At 40.0% G+C, this 13,023-nt stretch overlaps 1 protein-coding gene across 1 annotated transcript in view; it reads left to right on the top strand.

Annotated features, from left to right (window-relative positions):
• Positions 1 to 13,023, top strand: part of Glg1 (golgi glycoprotein 1) — a 92,702-nt gene that overhangs the window by 30,119 nt on the left and 49,560 nt on the right. Inside the window, exons 2-4 of the mRNA XM_041649581.1 lie at positions 7,466 to 7,498; positions 9,385 to 9,471; positions 11,725 to 11,940. Of these exons, the coding sequence (XP_041505515.1) occupies positions 7,466 to 7,498; positions 9,385 to 9,471; positions 11,725 to 11,940 (336 nt within the window). The remainder of the gene's footprint in view (positions 1 to 7,465; positions 7,499 to 9,384; positions 9,472 to 11,724; positions 11,941 to 13,023) is intronic.

Below are 13,023 nucleotides of genomic sequence, written 5' to 3'. Positions count from 1 at the left end.
ATTCTCAGCTTTGGGGTTGGCAGAGGCTAGTGGTCTGCTAAGTCAACAGATTCTAAGACTTTTTATCTGTTGTCACAAGATGCTAGTTCTGTCTTGGGGCAAGGAATGGGGTGTTCTGGAGGGCCAGAATTTAGCCCAAAGTAATTAGCCTGGACCTGCAACTTTCCAATCTCTCCACGGCACTGAAATTCTAATCAGCCAATCGCTGCAGAAAGATTCCTTCCAGGTATCCTCCTCCAGTTAGTTGTAGGAATCTGCTAACTTCTCTGGCAATGTTCAGTGACTTAAGTAGTACGTGTTTTTGTATTTATGTCTCCTGTACAAAAGCATATTGAATCTTTATGAATCCCAAACCCTAGGGAAAGAAGTCTCAAAGCTTGCCCTTAGCAGTCTCCAGTTAAGTCACATAAACTTCTGTAGATGTGTGCTGTAGTTCTTTTAGTCAGAACTCTCTGTTTTTTGAGACAGGATTTCTCTGTGTATACCTGGCTGCCTTGAAACTCGCTCTGTAGACCAGGCTGGCCTCAAGCTCACAGAAATCCATCTGCCTCTGCCTCCCGAGTGCTGGGATGAAAAGCATGCGCCACCATCACCATTCAGACTGGCCAAGATCTTGTCTGCCTCCCTCAGCCTTCCAGGTGCTGGTTAGTGTTATTCTACCAGCTCTTCCTTTGCTTACAACCTGCTGTGAATTTATGGAACTTAGAGGAAGACCTAGGAATTTTAAGTCTTAAAAGCAACTATTTCAGTTTTGCTTTTCCTGAAGGAGGAGGGTAAAGTACAGGAATAGCCACAACTTCCGAGTCACTGATGTAGAAAAGCTAAGTAAGGTGAGCAGAGTTCTCAGAATTCAGGTGGCTCTTAATCCAGGTCCCTGGTTTTATCTAATTATGGCATCAGTCTGTATCTGAATTTATCGTGTAACTGTCAAACTAAATCATTTTAGACTTTAAAGAGCTTTAGTGGGTAAAATTGCTTGTCATGCAAGCCTGACAACTTGGCATCCCTGGGACTTACAATAGAAAGAGAACCAACTTCTGAGGTTGTCCTCTGTCCTCCACACTTGCACCGTGGTCACATGTGCCTGCACTCACACAGATAATACCTCTCTCCCCCGTGCTGGCTAGTTCTAATGTCAGCGTAACACATATACTAGAGTTATGAAAGGAGGGAACCTCAATTGATAAAATACCTCCATAAGATCTGACTGAAAGGCATTTTCTTAATTAGTGGTCGATGGGGGAGGGCCCAGTGCATTGTGGGTGGTGCCATCCAAGGGCTGGTGGTTCTTGGTTCTATAAGGAAGCTGGCTGAGCAAGTCATAAGGAGCAAGTTAGTAAGCAGCATGCCTCCATGGCTTATGTGTCAGCTCCTGTTTCCAGGTTTCCCCTCTGTTTGAATTCCTGTCCTGACTTCCTTTGGTGATGAAGAGCAATATGGAAGTGTAACAGAATAAACCCTTTCCTCCCCAACTTGCATTTTGTCATGGTGTTTTCATTGCAGCAATAGGAACCCTAGCTGAGATACCCCTACAATAATAGTAATAATTAAAAATTTAAAATTAAGAACCCAAAACAGTAAGTTTGTATATTATACCTGACCACCCTACCATTCCATCTTTCACGGGAGAGGCACCAGACTGAACACATACACTTTAAGCTGTTCATTATTTAATTGTCATTCCTTGAAAACCTAGTGTTGCTACCTGCAAGAGTACGTTTGGTCATGTTAGTTTCTCTGTACTTGAGTAGCTTTGTAAAATTCAATATAGTTCCCTTTATCTGGAGTCTGTTATGTTGCAAGACATGGAATATCAGTTAAGTGACAGCTTATGCCAGCATTCAGCCACATGGGTTTTTTTTTTTTTTTTTTGGAGTCAGGCAAGTATCTCCAAGTATGCTCATCCTCTCTCCTGTCTTACTTCCTTTGTTTGCTGCCATTACTCATATACCCTCCAAGTTCCTTCTCGGTTTTATGTACCACTGCATTGGGATGGATAGGTGTGTTAGGTTCTCTCTTAACTGATGATAGTAACTTTTTTCTTTAAATATTTATTTATTATGTATACAGTGTTCTTCAAGCCAGAAGAGGGCCAGATCTCATTACAGGTGGTTGTGAGCCACCATGTGCATGCTGGGAACTGAACCTAGGTGCTCTAGAAGAGCAGTAAGGGCTGTTAATAGTTGAGCTATTTTTTTCCAGCCCCAAGTTTCAGCTCTTAATTCTCTATCCTTATCATGTTATCATTTGAAAAATTTAGGCATATCTGTATTAGTCAGGGTCTCAGGAGGAACAGAACATATATGTATTTTATATACATATACATATACATACATACATACATGCATACATACATAAATACATGGGGCTTAGATGCTGTGGTCCAGCTAGTTTAACAATGGCTGTCTATCAATGGAAAGTCCAAGAATTCAGTAGTTGTTCAGTCCACAAGGCTGGATGTCTCAGCTGGTCTTCGGTATACACGAGAACTGAAGAAGTAGCTTCTAGCTGGTGAAGAAATGGACTTGCCAGTGAGAGCAAACAGGCAAAGAATACAAGCCCTCTTCTTCCTTGTCCTTTATGTAGGCTGCTACCAGAAGGTGGGCACAGAAGAAAGGTGGACTTTCAACCTCAAAAGATTAAAAGTGGATCTTTCCATTTCAAATGATTTAATAACTCTAGATATAGTCAAGTTGACAACCAATTCATCACAATATTGTATTTGGAGGTTTGTCTCCTGTCTGCCAGTTCCCAAATAACCACACTGAGGCTTAATATTAATTACAAACTGTTTGGCCTATTAGCTTAGGCTTATAATTAACTAGTTTTTTTTAAAAAAAATATTTATTTATTTATTTATTATGTATACAATATGCTTTCTACGTGTATGCCTGCAGGCCAGAAGAGGGCACCAGATCTCATTACAGATGGTTGTGAGCCACCATGTGGTTGCTGGGAATTGAACTCAGGACCTCTGGAAGAGCAGGCAATGCTCTTAACCGCTGAGCCATCTCTCCAGCCCTTATTAACTAGTTCTTATGACTTAAATTAACCCATTCATATTATTCTGTATTTTACCAAGAGGCTCTTGGCTTGTTACCTAACATCTTCCTTTCCTGGCAGCTGCTGATGTCTCTCAGACTCTGCCTTCTTTTGCCTTATATCTTTGCTTGGATTTACTGACTGGCTCTATTCTGCCAAATAAGCTTCTTTATTAATCAGTGGTAATAAAACATATTCATAGCATACAGAAGGGCGTCCCACATACAATATCCCCAATGTATATATATTTATTCATGAAATATCCCAACATTACAGATACTTTAAAATACCTTAGAACATATGAGCCTGGGAAGATACTTGGGAGAGTGTTTGCCTTGCAAGCGTGAGAACCTGAGTTTGGACCTCAGGATCCACGTGAAAAGCTGAGTGTGTTGGTGCACACTCGTAATCCTACCCATAGGAGATAGAGATGTGCATCTCTGGAGTTAGCTGGCTGGCCAGCATAGCGTCTTCAGGGAGCCTTGTCCTAATGAGATACAGGGTGAGCAGTTACTAAAGAATGACAGCCAAGGTTAACCTCTGGCGAAATACACAGTCTTCTTAGTTGTTTCCCGGTTTTTTATTGTTGTTGCTTTTGTTTTTGTTTTGTAGAAACAGGGTGTATTGTCTTCCCTGCTGTGTAACTCAGATTGGCCACTGCTAGGTTTCTTTGCTTCAGCCTCCCAAGTACTTCCCCACTTTTCCTTTCACAGAACTCATTCTCAGTGGTTCCCAACCTTCCTGATGCTCTGACCCTTTACTACAGTTCCTCATGGCATGGTGGCTCCCAACCATAAAATTATTTTCATTGCTACTTCATAACTAATTTTGCTACTGTTATGAATCATAATATAAATATCTGATATGCAGAGTGGCATAACTCAAATTCTACATTTGTTTGACTTAGCAGTTTTTCTATACTGCTGTATTCTTGAGCTACCTGAGATTAGAAACTAAAGTCTTGAATTTTTTATGTCTTACAACAACACCTAGCATAAGAAATACATATTTGTTAATTCATTTCTTGTGATTTCACTGACGGCTAGAAAATGAAAGAACATTCCCAGCCATATTCTATTTTAGTAATTCTGGGTTTTGTGTCCTGTGGTTTTTTTGTTTTGGTTTGTTGTTGTTGTTTTTTTCCAGACAGGATTTCTCTCTGTAGCTTTGGAGCCTGTCCTGGATTTTGCTCTGTAGACCAGGCTGGCCTCAAACTCACAGAGATGCGCCTGCCTCTGCCTCCCAAGTGCTAGGATTAAAGGTGTGAACCACCACCACCTGTGGGCCTGTGCTGTTCTTTTGAGATTAAAGATAATCTAGTGTGTCTAAATTCACAGTTTTGAGGAAGTAGGTGTGTTTTATCTGATGGAATGATTTGATTGGGGTATTGTAGAATTAGCACCCACATCTGTTTTTGTTTGAAATTTTTGGTTTGTAGTTCATATCCCCCCCCCCAACGCTGGGATTAAAGGCACGAGCCAACATGCCTTTTAATTCCTTGCCAAATGACGGAACAATACAAGTTTCTCCTACCATTTCTTTAATTTTCATTGGCAGTGATATGCCTCTGTTCACAAAATTGTGAAAACATTGTTTTATATCTTATATTTTTCATGATACTGATGTGTTTCTCTTAGCCACTTCTCTGGTCTTTTATTCTAAAGACATTTCAAAGTTTCCAAAATTAACCATTTGTGATTATATTTATAAATCCTTTATAGCCATAATGTCCCATGAATTTTCAAAGCTTGATATCATAACCTAGAGAAACAAAATCTAGCAAGAAAATGTAAGACAAGTTTATGTTTAGTTGCAAATCAAGGTAGTAGGGGTTGTGGGGGTGAGAATGTTGGGCCCTAAAGCCCCACCAAGGAGGAGGTCGCCCCAAGAGATACTCACAGCACGGTTGATGCAATAGCAAGAGGAATTTTTATTCTGCCACGGCAGAGGTCCCTCAGCCTCGAGAGAAGGATGCCTGCTTTGTCTATTACAAGCTCTTTTAAAGGAAAAAACCACAAAATCAGGGAGGGGGTAGTACAGAATCAAAGGGAAAGTCCAAAAATCATTTGTCAACTATTTTGACTAGTTCATACAATGGTCAGCTAACTCTACTTGATCAATGTTATGGCGGTTACAAGGAGGAACACCTGCAGGTCGTCTCACCCCAGTTCCAAGGTCCGGGTCTATTGAAGAAAGACTACAATGGGGATGGAGAGTACTCAAAGCTCCCATGCACGCGTGGTTGGTTACCAGGGTCCTGGTTCCCAGGAAGGGGGGTGCAGTAGTGCTAAGGTGCCTCAAAGTCTTTCAAGATGGAGTAGATTAGCAGACAAGGGCACCTGCTGACAAGCCCAAGTACTTGAATTTGAATCCACAAGGTCAAAAGAGAACTGGATCTCACAGGTTGCGCCCTAACTTCTGTAGGCGTGCGTGCGTGCATGCGTGTGTGTGTGTGTGTGTGTGTGTGTGTGTGTAAAAAAGACAATATCAAAAAAAAATCAAGCACTGGCTTCTAAAGTAGCAGTTCTGTGTCAGGTTATGTCATGCCTTCATGAAAATACACTAGTCTGGTTGTCAGTGGTTTGGCTCTTACCAGTTAAAGGTTTGAAGATTTTGCTTATCATTTCCTTATAGGGATATTTGTTTTCTTGTGCAAGGTTGTGCAGCCTATTTGGTTAGGCTTTGCTCTAGCTAGTGGGTTAGATTCAGATCTGTTTCATGTGTCTTTTCCATGCTACCAGCAGCCTGGACACACTTTCCCAGGGGAGCCAGGAGTACTAGAATACAATGTTAATTCCACAGATTCAAGAAGAAAGACCACTGACCCAAATCATGGCCAAATTAGTTAAAACAAGAATTTTTTAGTCATGTACACATGCTGTCTCTTCCTAAAGATAAAGTGCAAGGGATCAGCACGGAATGTGGAGAAGTTACATAAAGGTTTTTGTAGTTCAGGGGTAGGGGGTTTCCAGATGGGGGATTTGGTGGGCAAGTTGGCAGGGTTACAGGAGCAGAACATAAGCATAGCAAGTTGGTCATGGCAACCTCCTGAAACACATGGTTGCAAGGTGGTCATTACAACAACCTCCTGAAACTAAGGCAAGAACCATTGCTGCTTCTTAGAACAGGCAGTACAGAACCACTTGTAGTTAAGGTTACAGGTGGGGGCACAGCCCAATCCTTGAAAAACAGATTTAGTCATAAACAGGAATGAACCTTGTTTGTCTTTATGGTGGGATGGCTTTTAGGCCTAAAATGGAGTTTATCAATAAACCAAACCTCCCAAGCACATTTACAGCTTTTGTTTATATGTTGACATAGGATTTCGATATGTAATTCTGACTAGTCTGAAATTCACTATATAAATCAGGCTGGCCTCACACTCAGAAAGATTTGCCTGCCTCTGACTCCCAAGTGCTGGGATTAAAGGTATACACCACCACTGTGCTGCCCGTTTTTTAAAAAATATTTATTTATTATGTATACAATATTCTGTCTGTGTGTATGCTTACAGACCAGAAGAGGGCAGCAGGCCTCATTACAGATGGTTGTGAGCCACCATGTGGTTGCCGGGAATTGAACTCAAGACCTTTGGAAGAGCAGGCAGTGCTCTTAACCACTGAACCATCTCTCCAGCCCCTGTCCTGCCCATTTTGAGTGTTAATTTATGATGTTTGGCTCTCTGTGTTAGAAACAAGAAAGAATACTCTCAGTGTAGGGAGCATGGGAACAAAGTAAAGTGTAGTGGCATGTCATTTGTATTTTAATAAGAAAAGTTTGAAGATCTGAAAGTAAAACAGTCGTCCATCCGTGCCCCCCCCCCCCCCCCCCCCGTCAGCCTTACAGACCAGGTAATGGTTAACACACCTTTAATCCCAGCATCCACAATGAAATGCACCTTTAATCCTAGTGGTACACTTCTTTAATCCCAGTCCTCGATAGGATTATAAAATGGGAAGACACAGCTCTCACACAGTCTCATTCTGATATTCCAGGAAGCTGTCTCTTAAAGGAGCAGCAGTTTTGCTGCTAATGCTGAGTCAGGAAGCCTTCTCTTAAAGGAATCGTGCCTCTGCTTGCCTCTAGCAAACAGAGCCTACCTGAGAAAATGTTGCTACCAAGACTACGTGCTTGACCCTGTTCATTCTTTTGTCCAGCCCACTCCTCTTTAGCATTCAAAATTAGAAAATGTCATATAAAAAGAGTCCTTCTGGTGCTGTTGCTTTATAGCATTAGGTGTGCCTTCCTGTTTCCACATTGCACTGTAGATAGAGAAGGGGTTGTTCCTCGTGTGCAAGCCTGCTGCATTGTCCTCAGGGATCTGGAAGGAGTGTCAGCTCCAGGGTACTCCTTGATTAAATATCAGATTCTGACTTTATTTCTGTGATGTTTTAAAACATCTTTCTCCTTTTTTTTCTTCTAGCCTGAGAATGAAATTTCTTCAGACTGCAATCATGTAAGTATAAATTTTCAGTGGTGCTTTATAAATATGATGACCGATTTTAGGATGCTTTTTCATCTTTTTCTAGAAGCTTTATATTTTCTCTGATTCTATTGGTTTTAAAAGGATGATAATTGCATTGTTTAAGAAATTTTATAAATACTATTTTGTTGTAGAAACCATAAGGTGTGGCTCATGGTCGTCCTTATTACAATTGCCATATAAAAAGAATTTGTGTTCTGTTTATCAAATTAACAGGATATTGCTTTTCTTTTTTTTTTCATTTTTTTTTGTTGTTGTTGTTTTATTTTGGTTTTGGCTATTGCTGGTTTTTTGATTTTCGAGACAAGGTTTCTCTGTAGCATTGAAGCCTGTTTTGGAAGCTCAGTAGACCAGCCTGGCTGGCCTTGAAATCCCGAGTGCTGGGATTAAAGGCCTGCACCACTGCCACCTGGGTGACAGCTTTTTTTTTTTTTTAAAGTTCTTTCATCAAGATAACTACTGTGAGCCAAGTGCAATAGTGTATACCTTTGGAGGCAGAGACAGGGAGATCTCTGAGGTAGAGGCCAGCCTGGTTTACATAGTGAGTTCCAGAACAAACAAGGCTACACAGAGAAACCCTGACTCCAAACAAAACAAAGCCATATTTATTATACTGTAACACCTTCAAAGGAGACAGATTGCCAGGGTGGTGGTTAAACTCCTGAAAACATTAAATAAATAATTTAAAAATCAAAACCAAACAACCATATAACAAAGGGTCAATCAAGTGTTTTCAGGGAATAAAGACAGATATTTCTGAACTAGAGTCCGAGCAACTATCCTTAATATTGATCTGTGGAAAGCACTGTTCTGTGAATTCTCAGACAAACTCCACCACATCTGAACATTTGGGGCAAACTTTTTGGAAGTAGATATTTTCTCTAAACATAACAAAACATCACACACAGAGGATCAGTATGGGGGTTGTTTCACTAATAAAAACAGACATCTAAAAACCAGGATTGCTAGCTCACTCCTGTATTTCTAGCACGTGGTGGATTTTTGTTTAATTTTGGTTTGGTGTTTTGTTGTTACTGTTTTTGTGTTTTCAACACAGAATTTCTCTGTGTAGCCCTCAGTGGCCTGAAACTCACTCTCAGGCTGGCCTTGAGCTCACAGAAACCCATCTGCCTCTGCCTCCCAAGTGCTGAGAGTAAAGGCTTATGTCACTACTGCCCAGCTAGGTTTTTTTTTTTTTTTGATATCACACAATTTAGAATTTTTTTAGTTTTACTTTTAATTGTGTCTGTGTGTGGGTTTGTGCACTTAGGTGCCGTATCCATGGAGGTCAGAAAAGACTGTCAGATGCCCTGGAGCTAGAGTTACAGTTAGGCACCTCAGAACCTGGGTTCCGCAAACTGAAACTCTAGTTTTCTGCATAAGCAGTATATACTTGTTTGTTTGTTTGGTTGGTTGGTTGGTTGGTTTTTCGAGACAGGGTTTCTCTGTAGCTCTGGAACTCACTCTGTAGACCAGACTGGCTTTGAACTCACAGAGATCTGCCTGCATCTACCGACCTAAGTGCTGGGATTAAATCCATATGCCATTACCACCTGGCTAAGCAATACATATTTTAACCACTGAGCCATTTCTCTAGCCTATGTACTACATAATTTTAGTTCATAGTTGTAAAAACATGTCATTTAGGAAGAACGAAAAAAGAACATCTAAATGGTGGGTGCTGCTTTAATTATGTTTGTATATATTTTGTGGTTTTTTTATCTGAATGAATGTGTGTTACTGGAAATGTAAATATGCTTTATATGGCTGTATAATTAGTCTTGTAATTTATAATAATCATTGGTGACAAATAACCAGAGAATTTTTGTTTTATTTTGTTTTTTTCGTCTTCAACCCAGTTGTTGTGGAATTACAAGCTGAACCTGACTACTGATCCCAAATTTGAATCTGTGGCCAGAGAGGTTTGCAAGTCAACTATATCAGAGGTAAAGTGGAAATAATTTTTGTGACTATTGTGATTTGTAAGACAAAGTAGAATCTGTTGACCAACCTCCTTATTAAGAAAATGACTCAATTGCTTTACTTTTCTTGGAGTTCTCATCTGCCTTGGTTGTGATACAAGAAGGATATTTAACTAGACTTCTTTTTGTGACTACCCACTGAAACAGTACAATGAAATCAGGGGTTTTTTTAAGATTTATTTATTGTGTACACAGTGTTCAGCCTCCATGTATGCCCGCAGGCCAGAAGAGGGCACCAGATCTCACTACAGATGGTTGTGAGCCACTATGTGGTTGCTGGGAATTGAACTCAGGACCTCTGGAAGAGCAATCAGTACTGTTAACCTCTGAGCCATATCTCCAGCCCTGAAATCAGGTTTTTGTTATTTCTCAGATATACAGGACAGCTGCTGAGACTATCAGAATAGATTTTTCCAGAGACCTATAAACCTTCCTAAATGATTTGGCTATGGGTGTGTTGAGCACATATATCAGATAATAGGCATTAGTGTTTAGAAGGTAAATTATAATCATTGTTTATATAAGTATAAATTGAGTATAAAGAGAAAAACAATTAATGAAATTGTATGTCAATATATAGATGTTTTGTTTTGAGATGGAATCTCACAGTGTGACTTGGAACTCAGTATGTAAAACTCTAAGATCCACCTTCCTATGCTTCCAGAGTGCTGGGATCCAAGACATGCACCGCCACAGATGGCTTTTTTAAATTTATATTAGAATTCAGAAAGACAGAGATTTCTAACTAAAGTATGAGACTCAGAAAGAAAAAAAAATTGAATTCTTCCTCAACTCCTAAATGCTGTTATGACAAGCATTTACCACAATACATGGTCTCCAGGTGATTTAGCCAGTTACTCTGACTCTGTTAAAAATTGAGGTTCAGCCAGGCATCGTGGTGCACACCTTTTATCCCAGCCTTTGGGAGGCAAAGGCAGGTAGATCTCTTGAGTTCGAACCCAGCCTGGTCTACATAGTGAGGTTCAGGACAGGCAGGGCTCTGTAGAGAAAGTCTGTCTAAAGAAAATAAAAGGATTTCCACAGTTCCTTTATTTGAGTGGTGAAAAGACTTTCTGGCTCAGTGTAAGTGGCATTTGAAAGGATAAAGATCCTTGGTCCTCAGTCTTTCTTTTTTTTTTTTTAAACAATTTATTTTTATTTTATGTGCATTGATGTTTTGCCTTCATATATGTCTGTGTGAGGGCATCAAATCCCCTGGAGCTGGAGCTACAGACAGTTGTGAGCTGCCATGTGGTTGCTGGGAATTGAACCCTGGTCCTCTGGAAGAATAGTCTGTACTCTTAACCACTGAGCCATCTCTCCAGCCCCCGGTTCTCAGTCTTTCTAAGGCTGCAACTGTTTTAATACAGTTCCTCATGTGCTGACCCCCAGCCATAAAATTATTTTCATTGCTACTTCACAAATTTAATTTTACTACTGTTATGAATTATGGGTCTTAGGTAAACCCTGTGAAAGGGTCCTTCAACACCCACCCCAAGGAGTCACGAAAGCCTCAAGTTCCATGTCCCTTTCCCAGTGCCCCACCCTCTAGGAATCAGCATGTCTAGCTATCTAGAAACTCTTAAACACTGCTGTTCCAGTTTTTATGGAGACTTCATTGTGTATCTAATATTAAAGTGGGTGGGGAAATCCAGCCAGGCCTGTCAGCATTCTTCTTGGTCTCTACAGCATTCTGTGGTATTGGCATGACCCCGTGCAATAAGAGGGTTCTCATGATCTAATAGTACCAGGACAGGATAGTTCAAGAGTTCAGAAAATGTAATAGCCATCTTCTAGTTTTGAAAGACAGGAAATGTTAGGGCTTCTATGTCCTGAATCAGGAAAGAGAAATCCCAGTTTCTATGACCTTGCTTGGGCAGGAGAGTCAATGAGGACCAAATTCTATGTCTCTACCATATCATGATATAACATCATCTTTCCTTAAAACCAATGTATTTCTAAACATCCTCCTTTTTGTCTCTTATGTAAGAGCTTTTAATGACTGAACTCAGGCAGAAGCAAGTGGCATCTCTGAGTTGAAGGCTAGCCTGCTGTATAGAGAGTCCTAGGCTAGCCAGGGCTATATACTGAGATATTATCTCCAGCAACAACAATAACAAATAAGTTTCTTGGTTTGAATGTGGTTTCTTGATTTTAAATGTGTAAAGTAGCTAGTTGTTTTTTTTTTTTTTTTTTTTTTTTTTTTTTTTTTAACAGATTAAAGAATGTGCTGAAGAACCAGTTGGTAAAGGTTACATGGTTTCCTGCTTGGTGGATCACCGAGGCAACATAACTGAATATCAGTGTCACCAGTATATTACCAAAATGACAGCTATCATTTTCAGTGATTACCGTTTGATTTGTGGCTTCATGGATGACTGCAAAAATGATATCAACATTTTGAAATGTGGCAGTATCCGTCTTGGTGAAAAGGTATCTACTACATTTACTTCTCCAGTAAACCTATGAACTTGTAAGTGAAAACCTTCTCTCACATGGGAGAAAACTTGGACTTGAGGTGATAGAGAACGAACTTGTACAGACACTTCCTATGATCCAAGACTGACTTAGGGTATTTGTAGGTTGTAACAAAATACCTAATAGAAGTAGTTTAAGGAAGGATGCTCTAGGGGCAGTGATAAGGCCTCAGCCTCCCTCATTGACAAAAATAAATAAATAAATAAATGTTCCTTGCTATGTAGTTTCCTCTAGGACCTCAGGGAATGTTTAATCCTCTAGGGCCAAACTTCAGATTTGCTGCCACTGAAACTGACCTCCAAGGCCCAGAGAAGAAAGGATTCATGGCTAATCTGTCCTCACCTTTCTTCTGTATAAGTATGTAAAATAATGTTATGATGTTCAACTTTAGTGATCCCCCCCCCCCCCCCGAGATGAGTTTTAGAACAAAGAAGGTACATTTTCAAAACCTTTGGAATTTTCTAAGTAAATGTCAGAATGAAAGGGCAGGTCTCCAGAAGTGAAAGTACAAATGATTCACATCATGTAGGATGGCTAACAACTGCTCAGTCGTGGACCTTTGCCACAGCGTCCGGACGTCTGCACTTTTGTTAGATATCAGTTTAGTAATCAGTTACCTTGAATAGTTGAAATAGTCTTTCCTTCAGTCACTGAAATAATCACAGGAAACTTAAAACTAGAGAATGGTAAAAACCCATCAGACTTTTAAATGCTTATCAAGACAGTATTTTTCAGACAGATTTTTTTTCTTATATATAATTATATAAAAATATTGCATAACTAATAAAAATTTATTGAGTTTTAAGAACATTCACTGCTCTTTCAGAGGACTTGTATTTGGTTTTCAGCATCCATGTCAGGCAGCTCACAACTAAATCTAACTCCTGCTCCTGGAGATTTAATGCTTTTGGCCTCTGAAGGCACTAGCACTCATATATGTATAGCCCCCTATCTACCTACCTATCTACCTACACACACACACACACACACACACACACACACACACACACAATTTAAAATAGAATAAATCTTTAAAAA

Source organism: Microtus oregoni, unplaced genomic scaffold, assembly GCF_018167655.1.
Source record: "Microtus oregoni isolate MIOR12 unplaced genomic scaffold, Mior012 000004F_ref0000308, whole genome shotgun sequence".
In the NCBI taxonomy this organism is placed as follows: domain Eukaryota; kingdom Metazoa; phylum Chordata; class Mammalia; order Rodentia; family Cricetidae; genus Microtus; species Microtus oregoni.
This window is presented reverse-complemented; position numbering and strand designations above follow the sequence as displayed.